Source organism: Sturnira hondurensis, unplaced genomic scaffold (assembly GCF_014824575.4).
Source record: "Sturnira hondurensis isolate 20B ecotype Veracruz unplaced genomic scaffold, ASM1482457v3 Scaffold0013299, whole genome shotgun sequence".
NCBI lineage: Eukaryota > Metazoa > Chordata > Mammalia > Chiroptera > Phyllostomidae > Sturnira > Sturnira hondurensis.
Genome location: NW_028085930.1, coordinates 1,843,386 through 1,866,033, shown reverse-complemented (window position 1 = coordinate 1,866,033; position 22,648 = coordinate 1,843,386). Strand labels below are relative to the sequence as shown.

Genomic DNA, 22,648 nt, shown 5'->3' with positions numbered 1-22,648 from the left:
CTAGGATAACACAAGTTCTACACTAAAAAGTGCACACCTGGGAAAGAGTCCAGAGTAATGGAAAGAGCCAAGCAGTCTTCTGTACAAACCCTAGATATGAATGAATTATGTAAGACTGACAAAGGTTTACTTTCCTTATCTGTAAAATGGAGATAAAACCATCCATCTTATAGGGGTACGTTAAACTGTATTTGAAAAATATAGGCATGTAAAAGGTGCTCTTCTTAGCTCATATTTCAGGCTAAACCTTTTTTATTAGTCTTCCCATATTAGTGAATGTTCCATCTATCAGTATAAAAATTTAGTACAAGTAGGAATAATAAAGAAAAAAACAATGTTATAAAAGACATTGTCTCCTAAGAGAAATTCTAAAAAACCTATATATATAAAATGTTTACAGTGAGAACACATTCATTAAAATAATAATATATGCAGGTACAAATCACTGGAATACATTAAAATAATCTATAGAAATTTGTTTTAAAATAAACAAAAAGACATAAAATGATAGTTTCTTTACTATACTGAAAGGAAACATTATCAAGTCCACTGTGCCAAAAGTTACTCTTTAACACTAAGAATTAGGAAGTAAATCTTACCAGGAAATGAAGACCAGCTGTGCAATATTACGTCTCCAGATCTCAACTGTCCTTTAAAGTCAAAAACCATCGTATTTACCCATGCTACAGGATAATGCTGTTGAAAAAGATACCGTTGCATAAATATACTAAGAATGAATTTAATGTGAATGTTCATATAATTCTAGATACTCATACGTTTGATTACAGATGAGCCCCAGACCCCACAAGGTCTGCTAAGTGAAGTGCGATCTATGATGTTTCAAAAATGCACAAAATTCTGAATTCTCAAACACATGTGGCAGCTGAAATTTTAGTTAAGAGACTGTGGACCAATAATTTTTAAAATTCCTTCACTCTTTTTCACCTGTACCTTCTAAAAAGTATAACATTTATAATAAAGCACTTGTCGTATGACATTTACTAAAATAAATTTGCCAAAAGAGAAATGACTGAGAAGAATATAAAAAGGGAGATTTATTGCCTTTGTGAAATCAGTTCTTAGGTACCAAAGTTATATGATATAACTTCACTTAGATTACTCGGTTATGTCAAAAGGTATTACAATATAATGTAATGTATTGTAATGTATAATGTATTATAATGTAATGTATAATATAATGTCTTCCATTTTAATATAATTCCATTAAGTTACTCCATTTTTAATTTTTCAGAAGTTATTAGGTAATTACCACTTTCCCAGATTTCCTGATGGTCTGATATTTAGAGGCATTAATGGTTTTAGTCGATTTCTTCGTTTTTACTTTATCCAAAACTGCATAAACAGCAAAACATAATCTTGCCATTCGTGGCAGGTCACAAGTATTAATATCAAATTCCAGTGGTTCATTCCAAATATGATCATTTTTCCCTGATATCTCTGAGCTTACAATGGTTTTACACAGAAGTTCAGTACCATGAAAAAGGCCAGCCCTGACATGAACCTGAAAGAAAGGAGACAAAAATAAATACAGAATCATGAGTATCGAACCACTGACACATCCTAATTTGGGGGAATAAACATATACTGGGAGAAGCAGCACATCGACTCCAGAAAAGATTGTCTGGACACAAAGCACGAGACTGTAATTAATCAGTATTTTATTAACTAAATGGTTTAACCTATTTTTCACTTACTAAGTAGACCAGATAAAAAATGCCAGGGACCTCAAAGGTATAAATAGGTCTGAAGGAGCCAAGATGACAGCTATAAAAACTATCACATGCTTACTCTCATTGACTTCATTTACTTGGGGTCTTGTCTTACTCTTCTGTACACTTGAGAAGGAAGGGATAAATAGAATGTCTTCAAAGTCTCTTTCTACTTCTGAATAATTTATGAATATGTCATTAAAAGTAGTCAACCAAAGATATTCTATTCATATTTATGATTACCCTATTAAAGATATTCTATTCATACTTATGATTATCCTACACATCATTGTCTCTTTGCTTTTTTTCCCAAAGACTCAAATCCAGAATGATACTAGGGATCCGTAAAATGTCCCCCCAAATATTATTCATTCATTTATATAGTGGTTTTTAAAGACATAATCTAATTATCTCCAATTAAGGTGTGTGAGTAGTAGAAGTAGAACTAAAAGCAGACACTGACTCAATGAAATACATAACATTAAAGTCAAATGTTTTACATCAATTATTCAGATGTGACATTAGCACACAGTGTTACTCAAATATTTACTGAATAAATGACACCTATGTGGAATTCTTTAGGTATGTGGTTTTAAAATTTAAACAAAAGCCTATCAATAAAAGTTTGACTTGTTAAAAGAGTTACTATCCTAATTTTGAGAAAATAATAATATCTACTTTATAGAGATTAAAACATTTTAAAAAGTGATTCAAATTTTTGAATATTGACCATAGCATCAATTTTTAAATTATATTTACAATATATCACAATTATTAGTTTTATTAAAACTAATAAAATTAATTAAAAAACTAATAAAACTCATTGTTTTATTAAAATAAAACAATGTTATATTAGCAATAAATAAAACTATAGACTAGTAGACTACATACTTCATAAGGTAGCAGGGAAAGAATGGCTTATTTTAATAAGTATTATTCATTAATCTAATCTCTGCAAAATAAACATAAATGGATTGAATGGTTAAATATCTTTTAAAAATAAAAAGCAAATTACAAAGCAAAATTGTTAAAAAGCTATCAAAATAACTACTGAAACTGGTTCATGGAAGTTGATTACACTATTCTCCCAACTTTTATGAATGTTCAAAATCTTCCTTAAAAAATTTTTAACAGAAGAAAATTATTTACTCCAAATACAAACTGTTGTGTACAACACAGTAATGACTAAAGTAATAAGGGTTACAAAGGATTATTAAAAACATCTGCAGTAAACTCTCCGGCTACCAGGAGAATTTTTATCAAAACACACACCTCATTCTCCTCAACTTCATAGGAAAGGGGCTATTCCACCATGCTCCAACTCCTAAAGTACTTAGACCTTACTCCTTTGCTTCTCTGTACTGGGGGAGGGGGGAGGGGAGGGGCGCGCGGTGTGGGCGGCAGGTAGGAATCTACTTCCCCAGCCCCTAGCAGGTTGCAAACCTATGCAAGTCTTTTCCATATCAAACTCAACAAAAATTCTCGCTCAGAATCTAACTTACCGTAACCACCTATTTTTTCTGCCATGATGAGAATGGCACTAACATCTACTAAGGCACTCTATGTCCCTTACTTTTCAATACATCATGATGCCTTGCATAGAAGGGGAAAATTATTTGCAATGTAACCTTAAAACAATAAATAACAAAATACTATATACACTCATTAAAAACACATTCACATCTTCATCTTGTGAAGGAAAGAATATAAATAAAAATAGTTTATAGTAAGTAGCTTAGCAAGAATGTTGGTAACCTTGGATCTTAATTTATAATATTATTTTTAAATATTTAAAAATCATTATTCTAGAGAGTACCACATAATATCTCGGTGATCTAAATTCAAGATCCTATACACAGACATAACACCAAATTCTACAATCAATCCAAAACTCATTCAATTTAATAAAAGTATAGATAAAAGTGAAAATACTTTTGGTATAACTTTTTAAAAGCAATCATTTAAGTTTCAAGATTGAGTAGCCTTAGCCTTAAGCAACCTTTATGTCCATGTCTCTAAACTGCTTTAAATGGTATTTCACTGTGTTCCCCCAAATTAGACTAAAAGTCTAGGGACTTTCACTTTTAGTTTGTAAAAAATATGGTAAGAATAATTTTTTTAAAGATTTATGTAACAGCACTTTTAGGAAATCTCTGTATCTAGCTTTATGTTATTATACTCAAAGTATCTAAACTATGAGATACTAACACTATCAGTATTTTTAACAGCCAAGACAGAGTAAGAGAAAGCATATCGACAGAGTCAGAGCACACACTGGGTTGCGGGCTGGTCTCTGAAAGGGGTGTGCAAAAAACAACCAATCAATGTGTCTCTCCCTCTTTTTCTCCCTCCCTTCCCCCCTCTAAAAAATAAATAAAATCTTAAAAAAGAAAAAAGTCCATTCATTATTCCTAAAAATATGACCACAAACAACAGAATCAATCCAGCTTCAAATATCTGATGGAACTTGGAAAAACCTATGGAAATAAAACGTCTCTGACAAAGAAATAAAATGTAATACTAAAAAAAATAAAGCAGGTAGTGAAGGCTTCTTTGGTCTTCTTCAGGAAGAAATTAAATAATAATAAAAGACTAGAAAATTTGCTAATTTGATTGATCTTTATAACTACAAAAGAATTAGATAATATAAATTGCCTACAGAAGACAAATACAGTAATATACAAATGGGAAGAACAAGTAGGAATTCCCATTTTTACAATATATATTACACATCTACACATATAAATCATAGAAAAAACATGTACATATATAATACTTCACATGACTTTAGGACAGATTTGCCTCTACATGATTTCTACCTTTAGAGATACCCAAGGAACGCTAGTGACTATGTGTGACTGTCCAAGATGTTTTATAAAGTAAATAAATCAAAAATAATGTATATAGTATCTTTTTTAACAAAACAACCAATCAATAAAATAAACACAACCAAAACTCATTCAAGACTAAAACTCTAGCTTATATATTCGCATAAATATGGGGGTCATTCACAACACTAGTTAACCTTAAATCCATATGATGATAAACAGACAGGTAATCGACACCAGTACCTTTTTTAAAACTCTGATTCAGACTTTTTTTTACCTGTTGCAACAATGTTATAGTTTTATAATTGAAAAAAATTAATTAAAAAATTTAAATGAAAGGAAACAATAAAATTACCACTAAAATAGAAAATAGCTAATTGGCATAAGCACATTAAAAGTTCATTAAAAGTTCAAATCTAGCTAAGAATATAAGAACAAAAAGCCTGCATTTTAATGACAGCTACCCAGAGAATCTTTAGTGTCCATTTACAAAAACAAGCTATTGGTAATTTTTGGCAAGGTGCTCCTGAATATATTGTCATACTAGCGAACATTTCAAACTAACTGAATCTTTCTTGGATCACAAAACTATCCACTTAACTTCCTGCCAAGGAAAATAGGGGTAAATGCATGCTTTATACTTCGAGACAAAATGCCTTAAGTCTTCACTTAATTGTATGGAGTTGTGCAATAAACCCCATGTGTTAACAACTTGTGGTCTATAATGCAGTCATCTATTTTCTTCCAAGAAATGGTATTATATTTTCTGTGTTCAGCAAATTTAAAAGAAAAAAAACAAGAGCTGGGTGCAGCTCTAAGCAAGGCTGAGAAAGAAAAGGAAGCTTGCATACAAACATGTGACCTATAGCTTCAATTTAAATTCCATTTGCTAAAATTCTGCTCTAAAGCAATTTCTTTTATATAAATATACTAGGCGGACCCCCAAACCCAGAATTTATGAAAAATTGTGTATTTATTTTTACATATTTAAACTTTAGTCACCTTCAAAGTACTCTCCATTTCATGCAATATACCTACCAAGACATTTTGTCCACTGCTCAAAACAGTTTTTGACTGCTCAACACTCAACATGCAGTGTGGGCAGATGTGCTCAAAAACCACTAGTCATGAAATGGACTACGCATTGAAAGTGTCTTCAAAAAAAACTTCACTGAGCCAAATGAAGCCTCTCACAACAACATCAGCTGCTGCACTGATACAGATGGGTTCTTAGAACACTCAACCAGCAGAGGAAGCCTGTATTAGAAGAAGATAATTCCCTCCAGAAGATAATTCCATTTGGGGGCGGGGGAGAGGATCCCCCTCGTATATCTGGAAAATGTCAATCTATCCATTATATCTCCAACTATTTAAAGACATTAAAACAAAAACTCTTAACTGTCTAGTAATAAATTACTATATTCTATCTGGTATAATTGACTATTATTGGTAAAATTTAACTTGCAATGTAACATTCATTGAGCATATCTGTGAGTTATCTAATTAATGGAGCAGACGACAAATTCAAACCTTAGCAAGTACTCACTTTTACAGTTTCTTCTGTGTTAAGTTTATTTCCCTTTACCAAGACAATTTGGAAAGGGCTGTTATTTTCCCAAACATGCTGCAAAAAATGAAATAAATATGGAGTATTTTAATGAAAGACATGAATATTTTATGCTAACAAATCATCTCATCAGTTCTGATGTCCACTGGTAAAATAATGAAAATAGACTTTTGAACTAACAACTGAAAGTCACATATATTAAGTTAAGTTTCATAACCCCTAAGTAAAATACAGGCAGCATTACAGATAACATCTTAACCATCAAGGAGTATTTAAACATACAATTTGTTAATAATGGATAACTATTTAAAATACGTTAACTGTTCCCACAAACATAAGCTTAGTATCTGGCTTTTACAAATGTCTCAGAGTCTGAAAAAAACTTTGATACCCTTTGATACCTTTGATACCCTTAAAGTATAAAAGTACTCAATAAGAAAGGTAAATTAACATCACAACTTTATCATAGCTAAGCTGATAAAAAATGAAATATACTAGTAAATCAACTATTTCTGCACATCTAACTTTTCTTACCACAATGTCTCAAATTACTCACTTAAGTCTTATGTTTAGCTCTAATCTAAAAAAATATGTAATTTAATGGCATTTTTCTATGGCACCAAAAGAACAACAGAAATATAAATGGCATATTTACATTTATATATAGCTTGAGTAAAGAAAAACAATAGTAGCTAGACAATAATTACAAATGGTGATGGATATTTGGCAAATGTGCATTGGTTTTCCCAGAAGGAGAAGTGAGCAAATACTAATGTGTAAGACTTAAGCATATAACTTAACAAAATCGCATGCCTTTTGGGATTCCCAAAAGTTAACACATGAAACTTACAGAAATAATTCGTGTTTTCTTTGGTGGTAAAGGAAGAGGAAAGTTAGATGAATTTCGATTTATGGCAGCCTCTATGGCAATCATTTCCTGTTCATACATCTTTTTGATCTTGCAGCATTCCACAAGCATAAAATGGGGCAAGGTCCTGTTCATTACACAGTTCCGGATATACTAACAGTGGCAAGACAACAAGGTAAGGATATTCAAGCAAATACTTAAGTCAATAGTAGAATAAAACTAAGCTGAACAACACTGTATCAAAATACCCTATAAAAGTATACTTCAAACAACTTGACTTCAAGAATATGAGAATGGGGGGGGGCAAGGCTGGGAATATAAGACAGAAAACTGTACTTGAACAAGAATTAAATTTAAAAAAAGAATATGAGAATTTAAAATCTCAACATAAAAAAAGCTACCGTAAGCCTAAGTACCTAAGAACTGAGCTAGACAATTCTTACACGTTATAACTAATCTTCACAAAACCTGTGTAAGAGCGATTATTCCCCATTTAATAGGTTCAAGAACAAAAATCAGAAAGGTTAAGTTATACATCTAGTATCTTTAAAACCTGGACTTAAATCCACCTGCCTAACTTTTTTTCTGATTATTTTTTAAACCTTGAAGAAAGACATGCTTCAGTCTAAATGTTTTGTCTTTTCTTTTCTGCACTCAATACCTCACAGTCTGGCCAACAGGCATACATTTCTAGGGGCAGGACTTGAATGTCATTGATTGACATCACAGTGTAAGCTTTCACTCAGTTAGGAAAAGGGAACATGTAATTGTACCCACAAAGCCATTTCTTAAGTCATCAAGTGGCCAACTCACACCTTCCCACGAATTTCTGAGGTAAACCTGGTGCCATTTTAGCACAGGGCTCCAAGCCACTATTACTGTTTCCCCAGAGAAAACCTAGAGGCCATCCCAGCATGATGTGCTGTTTATTTCCTGTTTATTTCCATGAAACCAGGATGACTTTCCAGAGGTATATTAAAAAAACGGGTGGTTATTCACATTAACAAAAATTCCTAACAAACTGAATAAAATCCAATGTATTACTAAAAAGTAACACTATCTTAGACAGATATAAAGTGAAATTCAATGTATTATATTCAATTTAAAACTACTAAAAATATATTTTTAATTAAAAAAATTTCCAGGATGGCCTATAAGTAAAATTACATAATATTATGATAAATGTATTCATTTAAAACTTTTCAACATGAAAGAGATATCATTCCATTTCCTTCCTATTCCTTTGCCTACATTACATATTTTCTCCCAAGACCTTGTACAAAAATATATGCATAACTTTATTTTTTATAATAATAAACTCACTTCTGACAAAACAATAACTTCCTCTCTTTGAGTTAAGAAAAGGTGTTAAGTTAAAGGGGAAGGCAACTACTTAAAAGATGACAAAACATGAAGGGAATAAGTCAGTACTTCTATGCTCCCACCAAGCACTTTACGTCTATCTTCTTCCTCTTATAAGCTAGAGTTCAAGGACTTATTATCAGAATGCCACAAGTACCAAAGCTGTACACAGAAGTGATAACTCCTCTTAGACTTTCTACCTACTAAAGTTCAAGAATTGAGGACCACACCAAAAATCTTAAAACAAAAGTATAAAATTCCCTGTTACCTGATAAAAAAATCACAGCTCCTACTCTCAAACAGCACTTAATATCTGGCATGATTGTACTCCTCTTACTCAAAACAAAACAAAAACAAAAGTAATAACATAGTATTCTAAAGTCCTGTTATTATTTATCTGACTCAGCTTATTATGCTTTATATCTCAGGGGTGTCAAACTCATTTTCACTGGAGGCCACATCAGCCTCACGGTTGTCTTCAAAGGGCCAAAATAATCTTTGGACTGTATAAATGTAACTACTCCTTACCTGTTAAGGAGTTGAAATTACATTCAGCCCTTTGATGGCAACTGTGAGGCTGATGTGGACCCCAGTGAAAATGACTTTGACACCCCTGTTTTATATGTAATAACCACTTTTTAGCCTCCAATGTAATTTCAATAAAAATATCTTCAAATTCCTTGAAGCACGGTCGGATCCTGTCTTTTAAATAGCACACCTTATTATGTTGGGGAAAGGGCTGTTGCACTGCATGTTATCTTATTTAAAGATTTTATTTATTTATTTTTAGAGAGAGGAGAAGGAAGGGGAAAAGACAGGGAGAGAAAACCTGCACCTATGATATTTAAACTCTACTCCAAAAACAATCTGAGCACTTCAGTGCTTTCCATAAAGTAAATAATCAAAGAATTCAGGACTAAATGGAAGTAAATACCTCAAAGATAAGGAAAGACTTTTGAGGACAGTAAACCTAATACTTTCAAAATTCTTACCAAATATGGATGTAAAAAAAGAGGGGGGAATTGCTGAAGGGGAAGATTATGTGTATAAATATTAGACTTAAATTGAAGTTTTCTAATACACAATGAAAATTTATATTACTTCATACTAGTTAACTAATAATCACAAATAAGTTTTATACAATTTAATTAGAGGCCATTTAATCAAAATGTTTTATGTTTTACTTCCCCCTAAATATTTCATATCTAAATCACTATTTATACAATGAAATAGTAGGCAGCTATAACAAACTATATTAAGAATTCATAATGCTATAGGCAATTATGACACTGAAATAATTTAAAAAGCAGCATGAAAACATTATAGATACATACATAAACATATACATAACCATTATGCCAAAAATATATATAACTTCAAGTAGAATGACCAAAACATGCCAAAATGTTATTAATGGTTATTTCACAGGGAGGTAGGATTATGGCTATTTAATTGTGTATACTTTTCTGTAGGTTCCGAATGTTCTATTAGAGTAACACATTTTTTGCCCTGGCAGTGTGGCTCACTGGATTGAGTAGCCACCTGTGAACTGAAAGGTTGCCAGTTTGATTCCCAGTCAGGGCACATGCCTGGCTTGTGGACCAGTTCCCCAGCTTGGGCCATGGCAGAGGCAACTAATCAATATATCTCTCGGACATCAACGTTTCCCTGTTTTTCTCTTTCTCTCTAAATATAAATAAAATATTTATAGTAACACATTTTTTAATCAGAAATTTCAATCATCAAATTATTAGATATACACATACACTTTTCTGGTAAACTCATAATTAATACACATACCTGGAACTGGATTAGTGGGTGATCACCAAACACATATTCTAATCTCCCACTAATTTGCAACACATAGTCATAGGGGCTAACTTCATCTTCTTTCCCATGAATAGTCAAACGTTTCTGGATTGCCAATTCATTTATTTTGACAGGGTTCATATCAGGAGATACTTGAAAGCTAAACACATCCTAAAGAGGATAGCAGAAAAAAGGGATAACTTAACATTTTTGCTAAAAACAAAACAAAACCACTCTTTACATTTGTACTTATTACTATATTATAAACACCTATACATAATATTTAATATATATGCATACACTGTCCATTTAATGTCAGAAATTTTCCTATTTTCTAAATATACTGTCTATGTCAAATATGTTAAGATGGATGATAATTTTTAATTCATTTTACATTACACAGAGTGCTACAGTTACTACAGGTCAGATAAAAATTTAACGGAAGTTTACTAATATTTAACTAAATTTATTATCAGGTAGTTTATCACAGGCATTTACCAGTGAATATCCTTCTTTTAAAGAGTTTCCGAAAAAGCCCTGGCTGGTTGGTGTGGCTCAGTGGACTGAGTGTCAGCCTGTGAACCCAAACCTCTTCGGTTCAACTCCCAGTCAGGGCACATGCCTGGGTTGTGGGCCAGGTCCCCAGCTGGGGGTGTAAGAGGCAACAGATCCATATCTCTCACACATTGATATTTCTCTCCCTCTCTTCCTGCTTCCCTTCCCTCCTTTAAAATAAATCTTTTTTTAAAAAGTTACCAAAAACTCCTGTACTTTTTCAAACTTAGTATGTATTTAAAAAGAATTGTATGTTGTCACTAGTAAGAGATCTTGACTTTATACCAGTTGAACCATAAATTAACAATTCTGATTTTTATAAACATGTAAAAAGAAACAAAGAAATTTTAATTAGTGAAAAGTGAAGATAGTTGTGATGGAATATTATTAAATATGTGCATAAACCCCAGAAGTATAGATATTAAAATTTATTTGATAATACCTCAATCCTCCCATAATCTAGCAAAATAATTCCCCACCATATGATCATCTATCAAAGATATAAGAAAGCTCACTATCTCCCAAGGCAGCCAACTGCTACCCTGGACAACTATTAGAAAATTCTCTATATTGACCTAAAGTTGATTTTTACAATATTTCCCACCAAATTAATTTCTGTCATCTCCCTTTTTCACAAAGTATCTCAAACCTACTGGGTCTTCCAATCTACTTTCTTCAGCATTTTTATCCTTTCCTCCTGTACTTTCTATTTGAGTCCGTACCATACTCATCAAAGCACAAGAACTAAAAGATATGCAGAGTGACTTAGGAAGTCTTATCACTTCCCTTTCCTTCCCCATCTCACTTCCCAAAATATACAATGATCGCCTTCTCTCCACCTTCATTACTATGCTCTTCTACTTCAATGACTCTTTACATCTGTCCTAAAGAGCAATATGGTTTCTTATTTGATCAATCTCTTGTACTATCTACGTCCACCTAGCTTAGAAAGTAATCTATGTTTAAAAGAAGAGCAGCAAGGAGATTTGATAGTCTTTTTTAACATAATACAAATGCTCGTAACTCTGTTAAGCAGTGGTACACAACAGAACTCTCTTTAACAATAAAAATATTCTATTCTGTGCTGTCCAATACAATAACCACTGGATACAACTGGCTTGATATGTGACTGGTAAATTACACATGCAGCTATTTACCACCATATTCAATAGCGCGGGTCTGAATGATTAAGCACAGGTTCCTTAATATAATTATTCTATGATCCCTACCGTCTATTTCATAGATAAACTCTTCACAAATACAAAACTAAAGGACAATCTCATCAGCAGACAGTAAGAATCTACAGAAAGCCTAGAAAAAAAACCGGGCTTGAAAAACTGCAGGTACTAAAATTAATAGTCAGAAAATAAAGCAAGTATGGTTAATATTTCTCAAAAATTAAAAGCACCTTGAAAATGAATAAAGACCAAGTATATATGAAGCAGAATCAAAGAGAACCCTAAGGAATAAAGCATCTTAAGTAAAATGAAAATTTAATATTCAATAAAAAGGAAAATGGCAAATTTAAGAAAGTTTAAAAGACTGATAATAACAAGTATTAGGAAAGATGTGCAAAAACATCCACTGGCATAGCTCAGTGGATTGAGTGCAGGCCTGCGAACTAAGGGATCGCGGTTCAATTCCCAGTCAGGGCACATGCCTGGGTTGCAGGCCAGTTCCCAGCAGGGGACACATGAGAGGCGACCATACATTGATATTTCTCTCCCTCTCTCCATCCCTTCCCCTCTCAAGGTAAACGAATAAAATCTTAAAAAAAAAAAAAAAGAGATGTGTGAAAATCAAACTCTAAATACTACTGGTAGCAACGTAAATTTGAAAACCTATTTGGGAGTATTTATTAAAACATACGCCTGACTCAGCAGTTTTGTTCCTAGGTATACATATAAGCAATAGAATTACATAAATGAGCATTGTTGTATGCAACACCAATGTTGAACTTGATATGCTCTGTGTGTATATACAAATCAATTAAAAAATAGACAAAACAAGCCTAACAGAAACACAAATGTTTCATAAATTCTTGAAAAGAGATACATCTTCATCAGCATTGAGGGAAGGGCAATCAAGACAATGAAATTTATATAATGGAATTGTATAGTACACAAGGGCTCCAATCTTTCCTCCAGGGGCCTATCTTAATCCCTTGGTGATTAAATTCATGTCTTCTAAAGATTTACTGGTATGTCATTATCACCCTTGTTAATTTTCTTCACATAAACTGTTCAGTGGACTGCCTTGGTCAGAACTCAACTTGAGTGGTTTTTCCTTTATTTTAAGCAGTTTTCCAACATCACTTACATATACTTCACAAAATATTACACCTTATTATCAAGACTTGTGATGTGCTTCAGCAATCAATTGGCTAGGACAGTAATTATCAACCTTTTTTACCTCATAGCGCATATAAACTAATTACTAAAATTCTGCAACACACACAAAATATATTTTTGCCAGTCTGACAAAAAAATAGGTATAATTTTGATTCACTCACACTGGATGGCTATTGTGTTAAGTGTTATCAATTTTTTATTTGACAATCTAAGGAAAAAAAGGTCAGCGCTCCTGACTTAAATAGTCAGGTATTACATGTTTTAAAAATTATTGCAGCATGCCAGTTAAAAATCATGTACTATGCATTACCCCATGCTTACAAATAACTATAGATGAGAGACTATCCAACAAAGACACTAGGCATATGGGTGGGAACACATACTTGTGCTCAGGAGGGAGGAATACAATTCATTAGTGACTGTCTATATCACAAGAACTGTAGCTATTCAGATCATGACTACTCTGGTGGAAAATACTTACTCTTGATAGTTTTACTCTACATGCTTCACTGTTCCACACATTTCTGCCATACCTTCTGATACGTTTTCTGGAATTCCCAAAAAACATACTCTTCATTTGCTTTACCACATTTACTCTTCCTCCTCCATGCCCCAACACACAAGAGCTACTTCAAATTATGTGTGCCCTCCTTTAATTGATAGAATTATTTTATACAGCTCGGTAGTTGAGGTTAAAATAAAAACAAGTATTAAAAGTACTGCTTAAGTTTATGAGTATTCTTTACAAATTATGATTTTTGAAATTAAAAACAATGCACTTGTGACCTGGCAGCTGGGACTATTGTTCTGTAAAACTGACATATAATACTTTCATAACTGTATTTGTATCTTGCTTCCTAAGAGCCATTTTCTACAGCTTGCTGATACTATGTGGTCACCAAAAGCTCTGCATGTTTTTCACAGAAACTGCTGTCTAGCTCTCCCTCTGGAAAATAATTTTTTAACCTAAATGAATACCTTGTTACATTTCATTGAATTTTTAGTTTAGTGTTTCCAAATGATACTTTCCAAACAAAGTTAATCATCAGCAATGATAGTAAAAGGGCCAAATGAGAATTTTATAGACATGGGAGGGGCAAAAGAAAATACATATATGACAGTTGCCTGCTGTCCTTTAGTCTGAGATTACCATTTCTATATTTTGGTGGTAAATATTTACTCATTTATGAAGTACTATTGGTAATAAATTATCATTTTGGACTTTTTAATCCAAATTTGGCTGGTCTTGCTTAAAATAAAAAGCTTTAAACTCTATGTGACCTCCTAAAATTCTTTAATAACTTAATAATTTTACTGGTTTATATAATTCAAAAGTCTAGGAGCTTTTGTTTTAATTCCTGAGGAAATATTTAGCCAGAAGAAAAGGAGACTAAAGAAAGATATGATAGCTATATTTCTACTACCTGAATATTTAGCATGTAGAATGAATGGAAGATTTAATGGATACTTATGCAAAACAAAAGTACAACCAGATAGGCATAAGTCACAGAAGCTAGTTTTAATTTTTAAACGATTTTATTTCCCTGGCTGATGTAGCTCAGTGGATTGACTGCAGGCCTGCAAATCAAAGCATTGCCAGTTTGGTTCCCAGTCAGGGCACATGCCTAGGTTATAGGCCAGGTCCCCAGGAGGGGGTGCTCAAGAGGCAACCACACACTGATGTTTCACTGCCTCTTTTTCCCTCCCTTCCCCATCTCTCTAAAAATAAATGAATAAAATCTTTAAGATTTTTATTTAAAAAATAAAATGTATTCTTGTCCACAGTGACAATATGCTGCTTCAGGAGGCAGAGGGCTCCCCCTTCCACTGGATGCGTTTGGTTAGAGATGCAGGTTAGAAGGGATAGTAAAAATAATTATTGTATTATACAAAGAGTCTGACTAGATGATCTCTAAACTCCTATCAGTATTAAATTCTGTAACCACTATGAATCCAGTAAAATATCCCAATATCTTCATTCCTTTCCTAACTTCAAAATGCTTCTTTTCGCATACACTTTGTTACAATGATGATTACATTAAAATTTGTGTCCAGGAGAAATCTGACCCACATGTAATGAAATTTAGACTGATCTAGAAAATCAGACTGTTTTTAAGTTACAGTGTTTTCAAGTTAAATTCTAATCATCTTTTAACAGTAAAAGTACCTATTCCAGATATTCCAACACTACAGAACTCCATAAACAGTTTAAATTTGTTCCTGACACTTCATGACATCCAAATCCTGGCTCAAATTGAACTTTAGCCTCAACATAGATGAGTATAGAGTCACAAATGGTTTTTGTTCCCTAGACAAACTTCCTTTGTAAAACACCAAAAGGCAGGACCCTTTTTCCATGTTTGTCCCAGTACATACTTAATAACATGTTGTTTGAAAGGAGGCAGGACTGGATAAAACCAGAAACACAATGATAAAATCCTGGCTTTAACACTGGGTAAGCTATATGACCAGCATAAATAACCAAACAGGATAACTCCAATCTAGACAGGAGTTAGCAAACATTTTCTGTAAAGGACCAAGCTTTGATGACATGTATGTTTGTCACATTTTCTTTTTTTAACATCCCTTTAAAATTCTTTGCTTTTTCACAGCCCATTAAAAATATAAAAACCATTCAAAAACAGCAGTTCACTGACCCAATCTAGATTAACACACCACTACATCAAAAAATAATATATAAGCAAAGGATGTATCACTTTCAGATTATTACTATAATCCTAAATATATTTCCATCTTAAATTTTAAAATGTTCTTTGTAATTGTGTTGTCCAGGTGGGCAAGAGCCTCCTCTGAAACTGGAGCTGCATTCAGGCAACAGTCACAGATTATAAAATATTTACTTTATTTTTCCTCCCCAAGGACAGTTTTTCATTGCCTTTAGAGAGAGCGCAAGAGGGAGTGGGGAGGAGGGGAGGGAAGTAGGGAGAGGAGGGAGGGAGAGGAAGGAGGGAGGGAGGGAGAGAGAGGGAGAGAGAGGGAAGAAGACGGGGAGTGCAGCAGGGTAAAGAGGGAGAGAAACATCAATTGGTTGCCTTTTCAGATGAGCCCCGACTGGGTACTGAACCTGCAATCAGGATATATGCCCTGAACGGGAATCAAACCTGTGACCTCTTGGTCTCTAGGACAATGCTCCAACCAATTAAGCCACACCAGCCAGGTCTATTACAAAATATTTATTAAAGTAATATTACATTACCTGGCAATTTTCAAAATGAACAGCCACAATGAGCTTTCCTCCATAAAGTTTATCTTCTAAGTTTTCAAGGTTGGATGGTTCATGCTCTGGTGGATATGTTTGCTTTAGCCAGTCTATCCAAGTCAATCCCACAAGTGACTGAATCTTTTCCTCACTGAATTTGCGCATTTTTATTCGGAATTCATTCACTTCAGGATCCTTCAAGGCATCAAATTCATGCAGACCTAAACACATTTTTAAAGATGTTATTCTGAGCAGTTAATAATAATTATAGAAAGTATAAAATATATTCAACAAAAACTTATAGACATATAAAATAATAAAAGTAATGTACAGAAGACAATTATAAAATTAAATATTCTAAAGAATATGAACTTCAAACTTTGTAAAGAAATATAGTTGCTTACTAGTTTTATAAAGATATAATTACCAGTTTTTTCTTTTATCTTCATCATATTTTTCCCATTACCATTTAGTTCCCTTATACCACTCTCCCCCCAGCAATCACCAGACTGTTGTCCAACAATTGCCAGTTTTATAAAGATAACCACTGAAATACACAGCACACATTTAAAAAGGATATATATAAGATTCAGTTTTTCTTCATAAACTAATTAAGTCACATTTATAATATCCGAGAAAGACCAAGAATCTGAAAACTCTTCAAGTACTGTATTAGAAGAATACTTTATACTGAAGTTAGTATGAGCCTAAAATTCGTTATTACTTACGTACAGTTTAAACTTTCGGTTCACTGTGATTTATCCCAATGAATACAATATAAAAATTATTCAAAATTTCATACACATAAAATCATTCTTTGTGGTACATAAGTATGAACCACTTGAGCAATGAAGAAAACTATATATGGTAATTTTGCATAAACTTATGATTATTCTAATAAATAATTGTAGAAGTATAAAACAAAAATAAACATGTATAAATTTTTGTTCATGCCTTAATTTTTGACTAACAGACAGGCAAAGACTTTACAGTTTGGCAATATCCTGTGCTGTAAGGATATAAGAAAAAAGGCAAGACTTCCGGCCAAGATGGAGATGTAGGTGGAAACACTCTTCCTCCTCGCACAACCAAGTTTAAAGACAACAAAGTTTTAAATAACAAAAACGCAAGCAAAACACGAAAAATTGAACTGCACCTAAGTCCGACAACAACAAACCATTCATCCAGACCTGTAAGAGGGGCGGAGTCAGTGGTTGGTTGGGGGGGGGGGAGCGGCTGGCAGAAAAAGGCGGCCAATGACAGATCCCAGGCATGGGTGGGCAATCAGCGGACCCAGTGGGGGTGCAAGGCAGCTGCCTGACGGTGGTCACACATTCACAGTCAGGTATACCAGGTGAAGGAGCGAGCAGTGAGACAGACCACGCAGACTAGGGCCCCAGCAACAGGAATTAAAGCCTAAAAGCACCAATTGGAAAAATTCTTGGGGTCAAGGCGCCAGGAGAAGCTCCCAGGCTCACAGAGAGTTTGTTGGAGAGACCCACAGGGTTCTAGAGGGTGCACAGGCCCACACACCCAGGAGCTGGCACCAGGGGGGTCTGGTTTGTTTGCGGGAAGCAGCAGAGGGGACCGAAATCCAAGAGAGCAGAACAAACACCACTGACCCTCTCTGACCCCACATCACAACCCAGTGACTGGGTCACCCCACCCGGGTGAACACCTAAGGCTCCACCCCTCATACATAACAGGCATGAACAGACCAAAACATTATGGCTCAAGAAGAACACCTCAAAGCCCCAGAGCCAATACTTTTAAGCGAGCAAGAGATAGCCAAACTATCAGATACACAGTTCAAAACACTGGTGATCAGGATGCTCACAGACTGGCTGATTTTAGTCACAAATTAGAGGAACAAATGAAGGCTAAACTAATTGAAATGAAGGGAAATACATAGGAAACCAATAGTGATAGAAAGGAAACTGGGACTCAAATCAAAGGAGTGGACCAGAAGGAAGAAAGAAATGACCAAATAGAAAAGAATGAAGAAACAAGAATTCAAAAAAATGAGGACAGGCTTAGGAACCTCCAGGACATCTTTAAATGTTCCAACATCTGAATTATAGGGGTACCAGAAGGGGAAGAGGAACAGCAACAAGTGCAAAGCTTATTTGAAAAAATAATAAAGGAGAACTTCCCCAGTCTGGCAAAGGAAACAGACTTCCAGGAAGTCCAGGAAGCTCAGAGAGTCCCAAAGAACTTGGACCCAAGGAAGAACACACCAAGGCATATTATAATTACATTAGCCAAGATTAAAATGAAGAGGAGAATCCTAGAAGCAACAAGAGATAAGGGGACAGTCAACTACAAAGGAGTTCCCGTCAGACTGTCAGCTGATTTTTCAAAAGAGACCTTGCAGGCAAGAAGGGGAGGGAAAGAAGTATTCCAAGTCATGAAAGGCAAGGACCTATATCCAAGATTGCTCTATCCAGCCAAGCTTTTATTTAGAATGGAAGGGCAGACAAAGCGCTTCTCAGATAAGGTCAAGTTGAAGGAGTTCACCACCACCAAGGCCTTATTATATGAAATGTTAAAGGGACTTATCTAAAAAAAAGAAAATAAACAATATGAACAGTGAAAGGACAGCAAACTCACAGTTATTAACAACCACACCTAAAACAAAAGAAAACTAAGAGGACAGCTAGATCAGAAGTGGAGCCACAGAAATGGAGATTACATGGAGGGTTAGCAACAGGGGAGTGGAAGAAGAAGGGGGGGAGAAGGTACAGAGAATAAGTAGCATAGATGGTAGGTAGAAAATAGACAGGAGGGAGGGCAAGAATAGTATGGGAAATATAGAATCTAAAGAACCTGTGACACATGGACATAAACTAAAGGGGGGGAATAGTGGGGGAGTGGGTATGCAGGGTGGAGGGGGATGGAGGGGGGAAATGGAACAACTATAATGGCATAATCAATAAAATATATTAAAAATAAAAAAATTAAAAAGAAAAATGGCAAATTATTAGAATTTCTAGTAATATATAATATATTAAATACATATACATAACTTAACCTCAAAATTGAACAACAGGAATTTCAATCTGAGTGACCTGGGACAAACCAGAGAAAAATAAATATGCCCAGTTTCTAGCAAGCTCACCTCTTCCAACTACTTCTAGTCAGGGATACCTGAAGCCTTAACCTTTTATAAGTATAAAACTTACCACCCTGCCTGCCAGTGAGACACTGCCACACATAAAAATACTTTGTAGCAAGCTCTGAGTAAATAGTCTGTTCTCATTTTGCATTCTTGTTTACTTCCACAAATCTATGTAAATAATTATACAAATGACATCAGTACAAAAATGTTCACTATAGTTTTTCTTAGTAATAATTAAAAATGGAAGCCCTGGCTGGTATAGCTCAGTGAACTGAGCGCCGGCCTGTGAACCAGAGGATTGCAGTTCGATTCCCAGTCAGGGCACATGCTTGGGTTGCAGGCCAGTTCCTGGCAGGGGACACACAATACATTTTAGGTCCCCAGCAGAGGCAACCATACATTGATATTTCTCTCCCTCCCTCCTTCCCTTCCCCTCTAAAGATAAATAAAATCTTTTTAAAAAATGGAAAAAGCTGAAATTAATCATTAAGACTTGGTTTAAAAAAATAAGATATATCAACCATATGCCATTATACAGTGGTGCAAGTAATAAAATGACTAAAACAGAGATAATAGCCCCAGAGTAAATTTTAAAAACAGAAAAAGAATGGGTCCTCCAAGATTTGTTTTATGAAAATTTGAAAGCAGAAAACTAGAATACATATACACTTTTGTTTTGAATGGTGTTGGGAGAACTGGACAGCTACATGCAAAAAAATGAAACTAGAGTACCAACTTACACCATACACAAGAATAAATTCAAGGTGGATAAAAGATTTAAATATAAGTTATGACACCATGAAAGTCCTAGAGGAGAACATAAGCAGGAAAATCTGATATTTCACACAGCAGTATTTTCATTCATATGTCCCCTAGAGCAAGAGATATAAAGGAAAGAATAAACAAATGTGATCTCATCAAAATAAAAAGCTTCTGCACGGCTAAAGAAAACAGTATTAAAATAAAAAGAGAACCAACTGTATTGGAAAATGTATTTGCCAATGATACCTCAAACAAGGGTTTAATCTCCAAAATATACAAAGAACTCACTCGACTCCGCTCAAAGAAGACAAGCAACCCAATTAAAAAACGGGCAAAGGACTTGAACAGACACTTCTCCAAGGAGGACATACAGAGGATCCAGAGACACATGAAGAGATGCTCAATATCACTAGCTATCAGATAGATGCAAATTAAAACCACAATGAGATACCACTTTACACCGGTTAGAATGGCCATCATAAACAAAGCAACAAACAGGTGTTGGAGAGGTTGTGGAGGAGAGGGGACCCTAATCCATTGTTGGTGGGATTGCAGACTGGTACAACCACTGTGGAAAACAGTATGGAATTTTCTCAGAAAACTAAAATTGGACCTGCCTTTTGACCCAGCAATTACACTGCTGGGATTATATCCTAAGAACCCTAAAACACCAATCCCAAAGAACCTATGCACCCCAATGTTTATAGCAGCACAATTTACAATAGCCAAGAGCTGGAAACAACCTAGGTGCCCGTCAGTAAATAAATGGATCAAAAAATTATGGTACATATACACAATGGAATTCTATGCAGCAGAAAAAAAGAAGGAGCTCCTACCCTTTGCAACAGCATGGAAGTCACTGGAAAGCATTATGCTGAGTGAAATAAGCCAGGTGTTGAAAGACAAATACCATATGATCTCACCTTTAACAGGAAGCTAAACAACAAAACAAACAAGCAAGCAAAATAAAAACAAAGACACTGAAATAGAGAACAGGGGGACAGTGACCAGAGGAGAGAGGGGAGGGAATTTCAGGGGGAAAAGAGGAAGGATTTACAGGAACTAGTATAAAGGACACATGGACAACAACTGAGGGGGGGTGGAAATGGGAGGAAGGTGGGGAGCACTGGGGTGTTGGGCTGGGATGGGAGTAAAAGAAAACTATACTTGAATAATAATTAAATTTTAAAAAATTTAAAAAAAAAGAAAAAAATTTTTGTTTTTTGAAAACATACTTGAGATGACAATAGTAATGGTATTTCATAATGATTGGGAGGGGAGTAGAGTGAGACAGTTGTCTGTTTTTGTTCAATAAAGCCAATTAATATTATACCATTTGAATCTATAGAATTTGAATATACAAGACCTGTCCAGAAAGTATCCAACCATGTACTATTAAAAATAGGAGACATTTATTGAAGAAGATACGAGATACAAGAAAAAAAGATATGTGTACTCCTATGCTCATTGCAGTATTATTTACAATAACCAAGATGTGGAGGCAAACTAAGTGTCCATAGAGAGGCAAATGAATAAAGAAGATCTGGTACATGTAGACAGTGGAATATTCTTCAGCCATAAAAATGAATAGTCTTACCATTTGTGACAACATGGATAAACCTAGAGTGTATTATACTAAGGAAAATATCTCAGACAAAGAAAGACAAATACCATATGAGTTCACTTATATATGGAATCTATAAAACAAAATAAACAAAATAGAAACTAACTCACAAAAACAGAGAATAGATGGTCCTCAGACAGAAAGGGGTCTGGGGATGGTGGGTGGGGGATGGTTATAGGGATTACAAAGTATAAACTTCAGCCCTGACTGGTGTGGCTCAGTGGGTTGTGCATCGTCCTGCAGACCAAAAGGTTGCAAGTTTGATTCCCAGTCAGGGCACATGCCTGGGTTGTGGGGTGGGTCCCCCACTGGGGGCGTGCAAGATGCAACTGATTAATGTTCCTCTCACATGTTAATGTTTCTTTTCCTCTCTCCCTCTCTTCCCCTCTCTCTAAAAGTAAATTTTAAAAATCTTTTTTTTAAGTACAAATTGCCAGTCATAAAAATAGTCTCAGGGAGACTACTATGTATAGTAAAGCATATGGAATACAGTCAATAATAATGTAATAACTGTGGTGTCAGACAAGTACTAGACTAATCAGAGTGAGCACTTTGAAAAGTATAGAAATGTCTAGTCACTATGTTGCACACCTGAAACTAATCTATGTCAACTATAATTGGAAAATTAGTTAATTATTAAAATGCAAATCTGATCATGTTGCTCCCCTCTTTAAATCCCTTCAATAACTTCCCAAGGGCTCTTAGGACTATGTCTCCATTTTTTATATGTTCTGAAGTTGCTTCTCTCTCTGGTCTTCCTACTTGTGCTAGCTGTCCCCTTAGAGAAATGACAATAATTTCTTTTATTCTTCAAATAGACTACCCTTTACACACGCCATTCTCTCTTACTTTTC

General features: G+C 34.5%; 1 protein-coding gene across 2 annotated transcripts in view; it reads right to left on the bottom strand.

Moving 5' to 3' along the window:
• Window positions 1-22,648, bottom strand: part of PIK3CB (phosphatidylinositol-4,5-bisphosphate 3-kinase catalytic subunit beta) — a 134,259-nt gene that overhangs the window by 59,012 nt on the left and 52,599 nt on the right. For both annotated transcript variants that reach the window (XM_037061186.1, XM_037061187.1), the window contains exons 4-9: window positions 16,288-16,511; window positions 10,156-10,335; window positions 6,976-7,146; window positions 6,105-6,182; window positions 1,271-1,522; window positions 600-696 (exon numbers count right to left, since the gene is read on the bottom strand). In XM_037061186.1, coding sequence (XP_036917081.1) covers window positions 600-696; window positions 1,271-1,522; window positions 6,105-6,182; window positions 6,976-7,146; window positions 10,156-10,335; window positions 16,288-16,511 — 1,002 coding nt within the window. The remainder of the gene's footprint in view (window positions 1-599; window positions 697-1,270; window positions 1,523-6,104; window positions 6,183-6,975; window positions 7,147-10,155; window positions 10,336-16,287; window positions 16,512-22,648) is intronic.